Raw genomic sequence first — 12,254 nt, forward strand, 5'->3', positions numbered from 1 at the left:
CAAAAGCTGTTATCAGATGGAACTGCTAAGTGCAGGTCTAGCAGAATCAGAAACACTTAATTCCTTTCCCATAAAGGTGTATCTGCATGTGAAAGCCAGGATAAAATGCTAATCAGAAATTACAGCTTAATGGAAAATGAGATGGAAGCTCTTGATTGTGTGGCCTACTGGTGATAGAGCTCTTTAATCTTTCTGAAGCTCAGCTTCTAATTTCAGAATATTTATGTAGCTTTAATTCCTAATATTAAAACATTAAAATCCCTAATGCTTCTTTTTATTAAGAGCAGTAAACGCATACAGTTTAGTAATTCCCAGTCCTGTTTAAAAGTTAATTTTAATGGGGTGAGAAGAACAAGTGCTCTAATTGAAAGGATTTAGGGTGTAGTCATGGAAACACATGGGACAAGAGTAGACTTCTGGTGCCAGCTCATCACATAAATCTTTTTTCTCATTTGTGCTGTCTGTTAAGCAGCCTTCCCTGATGAACAGCTTCTGATTGCTGAATTTTCTAAAAGGTGATTGCACACTGATGTTAAGATACAGGAAATAGAAGTTCAGGAATTTTACTGCATAGTGAGTAGGACTGGATTTGAAAGGACTTTTAAAGGAAAGGGCAGGAGACGCAATGATTTTCAAGTGTTTCCCACCTCAAGTGGTAAGGTGACTATCAACCACATGGTTGTAAGGGTGCATGCTCATGAATTCTCTTTCATTTTTGAGAAACGTGTTTGACTCTTCCCTGTATTCTGATTGCAGTTTTCTGTAGTCTGCTAGTTATTAACCTTTTAATCTATCTTGTAAAATAACTGTAAACCACAACTATGTCTGTGTGAGTGCAAGTGTTTGTGTGTGTGCCTTTGAAGCTTCTTAATGCATACCCTGATATTGTGTATGGACTGTGTGCCCTTAATTTTACTTTTCATTACTTAAAAGAAAAACTCTGAGAATGTTTCTCTGTGCGCAGTTTGGAAAATCCTGAAAAAAAAATCACAGTACAAGAGCACTAAAAGAGAGTAAGTTATAAATGTCTCCTTCTATACTATTTGGACTGTATCTGTTAATTTTTTCTCCTAGGTGGAGGTGTCTTCTTGGACCCCCCCTTTTTTTAAAACACCCATCTGCCAATGAGCCTTACTGCTCTGAGAGCTGTAGTTTGTAATTTAGTGGCATCTTTCAGCTCTCATTTTCAATTGGGTTTGATTTGTTTTGTTTTTAAGTAGGCATTGATTCAGCAAGTACATGTTTTAACTTCAAGTCCCAAGGATGTCCATGAGACTATTTACAGCTCAATTTTAGAGAGGTGCTTAAGTATTTGGCTTACTCAGGCTCTTAATTGGGAGCTATTTTATCTGTACAGCTCAGTCAGGTTTTTAAGTGAATTTAAAATGGTCATTGGCTGCAACCGGCAGCTTTTCATCTTTTAGGAGACTTATTTTCAAATGGATTTCTCTCCCCTTCCTCCAGCATCTGGAAACTGGTGCCTACTATGACATTAAAAAAAGGTCAAACTTGAACAAAAATCTAGCAGTCAGCTTAAGCTCATCATGGCTCTGACAGAGATTGCCTATCTCCTAGAACTGGAAGGGACCTTGAAGGGTCATGGAGTCCAGTCCCCTGCCTTCACAGCAGGACCAAGTACCACCCCTGATGAATTTTTGCCCCAAGTCCCTAAATGGCCTCCCCAAGGATTGAACTCACAACCCTGGGTTTAGCAGGCCAATGCTCAAACCACTGAGCTATCCCTCCCCCTCTGCACCATATAATTCAATCACAGAGGCACCACCATCCTGCCTGTCATTCTGGTCCCTGATGTGGGCATCATTTTTGACTCTGGTATCCAAGTCCTTATGTCCAGGCTATGTCTAAATCAGTGGTCCCCAACCATTTAAGGTTGCCGGGCGCCAGGGGGCGTGGCCGTTTGCTGGCCGGGTGCCAGAGGGCGGGGGCTGCGCGCCTGGGGGTGCGCCCCCCCCAAACACCGCGCGCCCGGGGCCGGCGTTCCCCCCATTCGCCATGCACCCAGAGCGCAGGCGGCCAATCCGCGGCGCTCCTGTGGCCAGCGCTCACCGTGTGCCACGTGCCCGGGGCCAGGCCAGCCCCGAGCACTCGGCGGGCGCACACAAATGCCCCCGCGGGCGCCATGGTGCCTGCGGGCACCGTGTTGGGGACCACTGGTCTAAATCATGAAGGTTCTTACTTGGTCATATCTCTAAGATACAGCCTTTCCTATGCATCCACATTGCTGAAACATTCAATTAAGCTCTCCTCTTCCATGTCAGTTACTGCAACATCCTTTACTCTGGCACTTTCATATTTTCTGTCATACAGGCTGGACCTCTCTGGTCCGGCACCATTGGGACCTGACCGGTCCCGAACAAGAGAATTTGCCAGATTTTGCCAGAATTTGCCACTGGCCCCCAAATCCTTTATCTGCTGCCAGCTGGCTGCCCCAGCAGGCACCCTGCCTTGCCCTCCCCCCAATCTGGGGGGCTGTTCACCTAGTTGCTGCTGGCTCTTTGGGCAGCCCAGGCTCCAGCTCCTGCAGCAAGGCCCCAGCCCTGCACTCCATGGGGCTGCTGCCAGGCTCTGGCCCTGCACTGCTGCAGGGGAACTCCAGCCCCGGTCCCACACTGCCCCAAGGCTGCCGACCCTCTTGCCCCCAGCACCTGCTGGCCCACCAGCTCTTAAGTTCCCAGGCTCTCTGGTCCAGAAGCATCTGTGACCCTGCCAGACCGTGGATGTTGCCGGACCGGAGTGTGCCAGTTTTCAGAGGTACAACCTTGTACCCCTTCTGCTTCAGAGGAACTCCCATAAATGTGTACAAAGGCAACTAATTACCTTCATTCAGATCCTCTTTAAAATGTTCCTCTTCCATGATGCCTAAAATAAATCTGATAATGGTTAGGCTCTTGATCCACTGACACCACTGGCTGTTACACTGAACAATATGCTTATTTTTTCCATTCACTCCTCTGCCTTTCTGTATCTATCTGTTGTCACTTGCCATAGAGTTAGACATTGTCTAAACTAAGGATGTTAAATTGCGGTTATCTGGCTAATTCTGTAGTCAATACAATTTGTATCAACTACACGATTAGTCGATAAAAACCACAATGCAGAGCCATAGTGCTGTTAGCTCCAGGAGCTGGCTTGAGCTGGGACTGAGCAGTCCTGACTCGGGCCAGTTCTGGGAGCCTCCCACGCTGCAGCTCTGCATTTTAAATGTAGTAAGAACCACCGGACTTTTACTGTATTTAAAATGCAGAGGCGTGGCATCCCAGACCAGCGCAAGCTGGGACCGAGCAGTCCAGTTTGCACTGAGTCCAGCAGCTCCTGCACTTGGCCAGCTTGGGCCGCTGCAAACAGGGTCTGCTTTTTGCCATGGTGAGCCTCGGCCCTCTGCAGGCAGAGGCTGCTTCGCAGCAGCCTCCCCTATCCCCCCCCTCAGTGCCTCTGATAGAGGCAGTGGGGGGAGGGGCAAGGTGGCACCATGGAGACTCTGCTTGGGGGAACTGGCTTCTGTTCACACACACCCATTGCTGCCTATGAGGCAGCAAAGGGGGGATGCTAGTAGTCAATACTCCAGTCAACTACTTGCTAATGAGGGGGAAATCTCGCTCCCCTGGGGTACAGAGACCCCAGAAGGGTCCGAGGCCGGAGGTCAAATCAGTGAGGCAGGAGAGAAACCTAGAAGAGAAAACTTTATGATGCATGCATGCAGGCTGTCACTTCCAAGAGTGAAGCAGCAGCCCTGACAGACAGATTCAGGTATCCTATATACAGAATGCTTAGACAGTTCAGTTGTGGATTGTTCTTCTTTAACATATCAAAGTCTCAGCAGAAGTACTCTGAGACTTCTGTTCACCCCAGGAGTGCTAGAAGTAAGTTTTTACAGTACACAAAGCCACATGAGAACTTGAGTGGAGGAGTCTACAAGGCAAACCGTGACAAAGATAAGGGTTTACATGACAAATTGTGACAGACTAGGAGTATCCATGAATTTGAGATAGTCATTTGTAAGGGTCTTTGATTAGAGCTAATTTGATTTCTCTCTGTTACAGGGAGAGAGGCCTGGAAAACTTTTAACCCTTACAGCAGTTTTCTTTCAGAGAGTTTTGATTTCTGCACAGTCCCCCCTTAGACACAATTGGAGTTATTTGATTTTCCCCACACTAACATCCTTAGTCTAAACAATAAATTAGTGTGTGGCAAATCCACAGTACTGTAGCACTAACTATCTCAGGGGAACCTTGCTGCTGCACCCTGAAAATTTGTGTGATTTGCATAATGCTGTTTCAGACTTTAGGGTAAAACACCAGGATCCTTGTGGACAGTTAGCATGCAACATGTAAGTGCACTGCAGATTTGCACCACAGCTTGCCTCATGCAGTTGTATCATTTAGACATGCACATAAACTATAAACACTTGGGAGCACAGACTTTTCGGTTTATTTTTTCAGAGACATACATGTGATCCTCACCCTGGAATAGGGTACTATGGTAAAACAAATAAATAATAATGATAGGCCGGGGGAGCTTTATCTAAGAACAAAATATCATTTCTGTCACAGCAGATTGTGGGAAGGCTTGAAACTGTATTTAGGAGAAGAATTTACAGATGTTGGTTGGACTGTCCCACAGAGAAAAGCAAGCTTGAGAGCAAACAGATATTTGATCTGTGAGTGGTAGTCTTTGGAGTTAGTGTTCTATGCCCATATTGGCTCTACACCTATAGTGCCCAAGGACAGAATATAAAAGGGTTGATTCCTCCCCTGGAATTGCTGCCCTGCAAGATGAGATGACATGAAAGACTCCTACACCTCTCTCAATGCAAAAGTGAAAACTTAAAGAACAAAACTAGGTGGAACGTGAAATAGAATTAAAATGGTAAAATAAAGGTGAAAACAAAAGGAAATAGTGTGAATCTTGTTGTGTGCTGTGAAATTACAAAATCATGGAGAGAAGTAGAAGTGATATAAAACATATATAGGAAATGCCTAAGAAAGAATTGAACAGCTTTGGTAGGCTTCTTGAGAATCTTTTTAAACTCAAGTGCTAGATAATAAACAATTTGTTAGAGAATCTCCACTAGGAATCTTTCTCTGTGAATGGGAAATATGCAGGCATTATCAGATATAGCAAATAAAGACAAGCTTTTGAAGTTAGTCACACACAAAAATCCTGTGTGTCCTAATGCAAATAGACACAGAGGCTGAATTAGGGTTACAATACTCTTTCACTTGTACTTACACTAACAGTAACTAGAAACTCAGGAACAACGAGAAGTCCTGTGGCACCTTATAGATTAATAGATATATTGGAGCATAAGCTTTTGTGGGCAAAGACCCACTTCGTCAGATGCATGTAGTGGAAATTCCAGAGGCAGGTACAGGTAGTCCTCCTCGGCGCTACTGTACCAACCGGGCAGCACCCCAGCTGCTCTGCCCCAGGCATCCTGATTCAGCCGCTGCTGGTCAGTTTCAGCAGCGGCTGATTTGGGGATGCCTGGGGCAGAGCAGCTGGGGTGCTGCTGGGTTGCTCTGCCCCGGGCTTCCTGGAATCAGCCCCTGATCAGTTTCAGCAGCAGCTGACTTTGGGACACCTGGGTTTCTTAAGTTGAATCCATATGTAAGTCAGAACTGGCATCCAGATTCAGCCGCTGTTGAACTGATCAGTTTCAGCAGCGGCTGACACCAGTTCCGACTTACATACAGATTCAACTTAAGAACAAACCTACAGTCCCTATCTTGTACGTAACCCGGGGACTGCCTAAGATATACAGGCATAAGAAAAGAGTTCCAATCAAGAGTAAGGGTTAGAGATAACGAGGTCAATTCAGTCAGGGAGGATGAGGCCTATTTCTAGCAGCTGATGTGGAGGTGTGAACACCAAGAGAGGAAAAACTGCTTTTGTAGTTGGCTAGCCATTCACAGTCTTTGTTTTATCTTAAACTGATAGTGTCAAATTTGCAGATGAATTGTAACTCTGCAGTTTCTCTTTGAAGTCTGTTTTTAAAGTTTTGTTGTTGTTGTTGTTGCAGGATGGCTACTTTTAAGTCTGTTACTGTGCGTCCAGGAAGATTGAAGTGTTCTCCTAAAGGTTTTTGTGTATTGCCATTCCTGATATCTGATTTATGTCCATTTATTCTTTTACGTAGGGAAAAGAATAAACCTATCTCTAACCCTTACTCTTGATTGGAACTCTTTTCTTATGCCTGTATATTTATGTCTGCCTCTGGAATTTCTACTACATACATCTGATGAAGTGGGTCTTTGCCCGTGAAAGCTTATGCTCCAATAAATCTGTTAGTCTATAAGGTATCATAGGACTTCTGGTTGTTCTTGCAGATTCAGACTAACACGGCTACCCCTCTGATACTAGAAACTCAGGGGTATCTTTGTCATAAAGTACTCCATCACTCCTAGCCCCTTTATTTTCACTGGGGAAAAAAAATAATCTTGCACTCTAGTAACTCTCATAATAGAAACCACAGATTTCTAAGTTATAATGTTCTGAAAACTTTAACAGACCAGAAAAACCAGTTTGTTAAGTTAGCATGTTCTTATTAGTCCAATAGATGTTGTCTATAATTATGAATACCTTTTCGATTTCCTGATTATAGCAAAGGTAAGTGTCACTGTCCGTAGGCTAGTTGATGTCTGTTTTTGGATGTATGATGTACCATACTATTAGAACATCCCTTTGTTGTATAGCTTTACAGTGGGGGGAGGTCTAGGTCGGATATTAGGAAAAACTGTTTCCCTGGGAGGGTGGTGAAGCACTGGAATGGGTTACCTAGGGAGGTGGTGGACTCTCCATCCCTAGAGTTTTTAGGTTTCAACTTGACAAAGCCCTGGCTGGAATGATTTAGTTGGGATTGGTTCTGCTTTGGGAAGGGGGCAGGACTCAATGACCTCCTGAGGTCTCTTCCAGCCCTATGATTCTATTTAAGTTTACCTGTACTGTTTCTCTAACACATCCTGTAACTTTTTCCCTAGTTTGTAGCAAAACTGTAGAGAAAAGCATAAACTATATTTTGAGTGGGAAATTAATACAGTAGAACTTCAGAGTTATGAGCACCTTGTGGCTGGAGGTTGTCTGTAATTCTGAAATGTTCATAGTTCTGAACAGAAGCACAGTTTGGGCTCCAGCAGCAGCTGAGCTCCTTCCTCAGCACTGACCGTTTCCTTGTAGGCATCTTCTTTTGGACTGAGTTTGCAAGCTTGTCTCCCTCCTGCCTGGGGGGTGGGGGTGAAAACCGCACATCCTTCTCCTGGCTGGGGAAGCGGGGCTGAAAACAACACAGACCCCTGAGCAGCTACTGCGCTGCCAGCCCCCAGCTGCTTTGGTCTGCTTGCTCCAGTGTCTTCACCTCCTAGCTGTAAGTGGCTGCTGTAGGGGTGACGACAGGGCTGGAATATGCAGCCCACATATGTTTACTTTTTAAGATGCAATATTGGCACAATACAGTTCCTTTCCTTTCCTTTCCATTCCTTTCCTTGTTTTTTGTTTTTGGCGGCGGGGTGGGGGGTTGCTGCTGCCTGATTGGTTATCAATGTAAGCTGCTACATGTTTACAATACGCTGCTGAAGCACTAGCAGTAATTACTTAAGTTAATTATAGACCTGAACACTAACTTTTATTTGCACTGGATTTTTTTTCTGGGTAAATGCTATTTTGTCATAACTGAAAGTGTTCGTAAAACGCTTAATTGGTTTTGACAAATTTGATTTGAAATTTTTGGGGGAAGAATGTTTCATATTTTTTAGTTTAAGTGACTTTTACTTTGAAGTTTTAGTCAATTAAGACTGACAGGTTAAAAAAAGAAAGATCAAAACCAAAATGAAATGTTTTGAAATTGTTGACCCAGAGCAAAATTTTTTCCAGATATTTGATTTGCAAAAATTATAAACATTTTGTCTTTCATCCCAGTTTGAGAAGGGAAAATGTTCTGGTATTTTGGAAGTGTTCATAGGACAGAAAAAACATTTTCTCCTCAGCTGTATTAAATACTCTGATTATCAGTGCCTCTGTGCCTCCTGATGGCCAAGACTCTTCTTCCCTGTGTACATTTCCTCATTGATACGTGAAAATGGCAAGCAAATGATAAACTAAGTACTAAATCAATATGAACATACCCATGCATATAAACAGGAAACTAGATGACAAAGATAATCCTATGTTATGGATTTAATTTTTATAGAAATATAAAATTCAGCCCCAACCCCATACTCTTAGAATAATCTTGTTTTTAAACAGCACTTGTTTATATTTAACTCTTAAAATCAATGCAGTAATGATCTCCATTACTGTAGGAATGTATTTTAGAGTCTTAATTTTTCTGTTTTGTATTTTACATTTGGCTTATATTTATTGTATAATGTGCATATAATGTCCAGTAACGTCAATGGGAGAAATACCTGCATAGTGGAGAAGTGGCCCCTATACCTTTGTTGTGTTTGGAAAAATTGAAACTCTCACATTTGCATTTTTTTTAAACAAAACAGCTACCTTTTAATTAATACAGAAAAAGTATTGTACAAGTAACAGCCACCAAAACAGTAGTCCGGGCAGCTCCCAGAATATGCTCACTGTAGCAGTTCTGACCTGTCCTGCACAGGTCTGTCTCCAGACAAGTTAGAATAATTCACTGGAAACAGCTGGACCCTCAGAAGTTATAAACAACTTTTGGGTATGTTTGGCCTCAAACTCAGAAAGAGCACACTGGTTGCAGAGGGCCAAATTCAGCCCTGTTGTAAGCAAGTAAAGATCCATTGGGGATAGCAGGGCTTCATTTTGGCACAATGGAGATGAATTTATCCTTTGTGAATATCTGTTTGACTTATTAACTCTTGACAGCTAGATTAAAATACCATGCAAATCAGATACCTGTAAATCCCTTTAATAGGCAATTATATGAGCAGGACAAAGTGGTGGCGGCTATGTGCTACTTCTGCAGACTTCAGTAAAAGACAATGCAGTACAAGCAGTCCCCAGGTTACATGGATCCCACTTACATCAGATCCCTACTTACAAACGGGGTGAGGCAACCCTGCACTAGCTGCTTCCCCCCAGCAGACCAGGGAAACGCGAAGCTAGCGGACCCCCCCAGCAGACCAGGGAGACGCGGAGTGGCTTTTCTCAGCAGACACCTCAGCTTGAGAATAAAGGACTGAGGGAAGTGAGGTGTGGGAGAATAAAACTGAGCTCTGGAGAAATGTTTGGCTAGAGTTTCCCCTACAATATGTACCAGTTCCGACTTACATACAAATTCAACTTAAGAACAAACCTACAGTCCCTATCTTGTACGTAACCCGGGGACTGCCTGTAGTTCATTAAAGCCTCTAAACCGCATGTCTCGTGCTAGAGTTTCTAAATGTAGAAAAAAATTGTTTGTTTTGGTATGGTTCAAGCTAGTAACACTTGAAGCTGTAACACTATTAAGACTTCCCCATACAGACCCATTAGCTGATGATGTAAAATTGCTGTGCATGAAGGGGTTACTGAAGAAAATTATCTAATTCACTTTGGCTCAGTTATATGCAGAGAACACGAATGGTGTGATACATTCTACTCATTTAAGACCTTGGGTTTCTGACCATCTCTCATGAGAGCAGCTGGGATTTTCAACAGTGGCTAGATTTAAACACTAGGAGGGTAGTAATTGGACATTTTCAATGAGCTTGAATGACTTGGCAGAACTTGAGCTTGCTGCAAATATCCATTTGGCTTTTTTTTTTTAATGTAAAGATTTGGATTGGGCAGAGGTGGTTCTTCTAAATCAGGCATGTCCAAAGTCCGGCCCGCGGGCCAATTGCGGCCCGTGTTCCAGTTTAATACGGCCCCACAGGTAATTTGGCAATATCTATCTTTTATGGCCCCCAACGAATCATATGTATTGAGATGAATACATTGTAAAATCTCAGTTAATGTCAGTTGGTCTAAATCAGTTATAAACATATTTGGACACAACATGTATACTTGGTGTTATATTCCTGTTCATATTTTTTGAACTTAAAAGTTGACAGACAACCTTTATTACCAATAATATGTAATGTACTTTACAATGTTCCTGACATATATTTCAGCTTCCTGGATTTTTTTTTCATCTGGCCTTCAGATATGAAAGGCAGAGTGATTTAACACCTGTTTAGATTTGTCATCCATGTGACGAAATGAAAAGTATGCCGTTTGCAATAAACTTTGCATAAAATAGTTAATTTGCATTTAATTTTAATGGTTCAAAGAATGTCAGGCAAAATGGTCGGCCCTCACGCATGTTCACTTCATCAAATCTGGCCCTCTTTGAAAAAAGTTTGGACACCCCTGTTCTAAATGAAGGAGTTGTTTAAAATTAACTTCTTAAAAATTCAGGCGTTTCATGATTATAAATAAGCACTATGGATGGAAAAACTCGAGCACACATTGTGGCTCTTTCCCCATTTTGTGAATATCTCACGGAAATTCCTTATACCAAAACTCTACTATAATTTAGTGGTTTTGTATTAACAGTTATCAATATATATTATTATTAATAAATATATTTTGTGAACTAGATGCACTTATTCACTTTACTTGTGTTTAGGATACATTATTTTAGCATTGGTTGGGGTGGGGTTTTTGGTTTTTTGTTTTCTTTTTCTTATTTACAATTTTAATAAAAAAAACAAAAGCATCATTGATACAAGTGCTTGTGAATATTTGTGTAAGTGTTCACAATGGAAAGGCAATTAGGGCAAGTAATAGTTTTTCAGTCACCAAAATAAATTAGCTGAGTATTCCCAGATAATCTTTGTAATGCTTAGTTCATCTAGAACCAATACCAAGTGACTAAGGTGACCAATAATACGATGCAATGTGGGAAATAATAAATAGTGAAACAGCACAGGGAGAGGTTCTGTGCTGTACCTCAAAGATGCAGGTCAGAATTCACAGATCAGGGAAGGCTAGCGATAGCTGTAAGTAATCTTTGCATTCTTTTGATCTTTGGCTACTCTGGGGACTGGAGTAGGCTCTGGCATAATTTAGATAGCTCCACTGGACTGTTAAATTGCGATGGGTTTTCCAGTTGACTTATGGGCCATACTGCTGCCCAGAATCTTCTCTTCATTCCCTATGGATCCATCCCACTCCTGACATGACACCTACATGAGGGCTTTTATGAGGATCCTTGAAGACAACTTGTGACTGTCTACCTCAGTTCTTGAATTGTGAATTCCTCCTCTGGATAGATCAAGGCTTTTTAGGACTCCTTTACCTTGCATCAAATGGCTGGACTGAAGGGGAGGATCTTATTCCACAGTGAACACTTCATGAACCAACCACAGGCTAAAATTTGTTTTCACAAGCTAATCATCAAATAATTGCAAATGATATATTCAGAAAAAACTATGTATTGATAATTTTCAAACAGAAAATAGAGCTAAGTTTGTCAGATGAACTATCCATAATGAATAATTTGAAAAGTTGCAATGCTATATGGCTTAACTCTAAGTTGTGTGTAGTTACAAGGAAAGAATGTTTCTATGTAAAACTTCATTTTTATATTGAGGATGATCATATAGAACAGAGCCTGTAATGCATGTTAGATAAAGCCTAAACAGTTAAGTGAGAAACTAGGTGAATGAGGTAATATCTTTTATGGACCAACTATTGTTAGTGAAAGACACAAGCTGTTGAGCTTTCACAGATCTCTTCTTCAGGCCTATGTATGTTTGAAAGCTTGTTTCTTTCACCAACAGATGCTGGTTCAATTAAAGATATTACCTCACTCACTTTGTTTCTCGAACAATCAGGGACCAACTTAGTTTACAACACATTTTTAAGATTTTGTTTTTCTCTCTCTAAAGTCTAGGGACTCTATCCAGTTGAACGATCTGAAGGCGGAGGTGTCACCACGAATCTCAGCAGAAGATCTGATTGACCTGTGTGAGCTAACAGGACCTACCCACTTCAAAACACCTACAAAGAAAACCAAATCTAGCAAGCCAAAACTGCTGGTAGTTGACATCCGTAATAGTGAAGAGTATCCTTAAAATTGGCCAGTTCACCACTACTACTACTCCTGCCTTTTTAGTTGGGGGTTAAGTCGGTACTAGCATGTTAAATAATGTAAATAGAGCTAAAGATATGCAGATAGGGTTTGTAGTGGAAACTCTTCCTCTGTGGGGGAAAAAAGGGTAAAGAAGTTTCCCTATTAGTCTCCCTTGCTCCTCAGGCTATGGGCTAGACGCTAGATCTTAATGAAACCATTT

The 12,254-nt window shown here is 42.0% G+C and overlaps 1 protein-coding gene across 6 annotated transcripts in view; it reads left to right on the forward strand.

Moving 5' to 3' along the window:
- TBCK (TBC1 domain containing kinase) overlaps window positions 1-12,254 on the forward strand; it is a 185,255-nt gene that overhangs the window by 144,622 nt on the left and 28,379 nt on the right. For all 6 annotated transcript variants that reach the window (XM_075929695.2, XM_075929700.2, XM_075929699.2 and 3 more), the window contains one exon: window positions 11,850-12,025. In XM_075929695.2, the coding sequence (XP_075785810.2) occupies window positions 11,850-12,025 (176 nt within the window). The remainder of the gene's footprint in view (window positions 1-11,849; window positions 12,026-12,254) is intronic.

Source organism: Pelodiscus sinensis, chromosome 4 (assembly GCF_052426305.1).
Source record: "Pelodiscus sinensis isolate ZL-2025 chromosome 4, ASM5242630v1, whole genome shotgun sequence".
Taxonomy (NCBI): Eukaryota; Metazoa; Chordata; order Testudines; family Trionychidae; genus Pelodiscus; species Pelodiscus sinensis.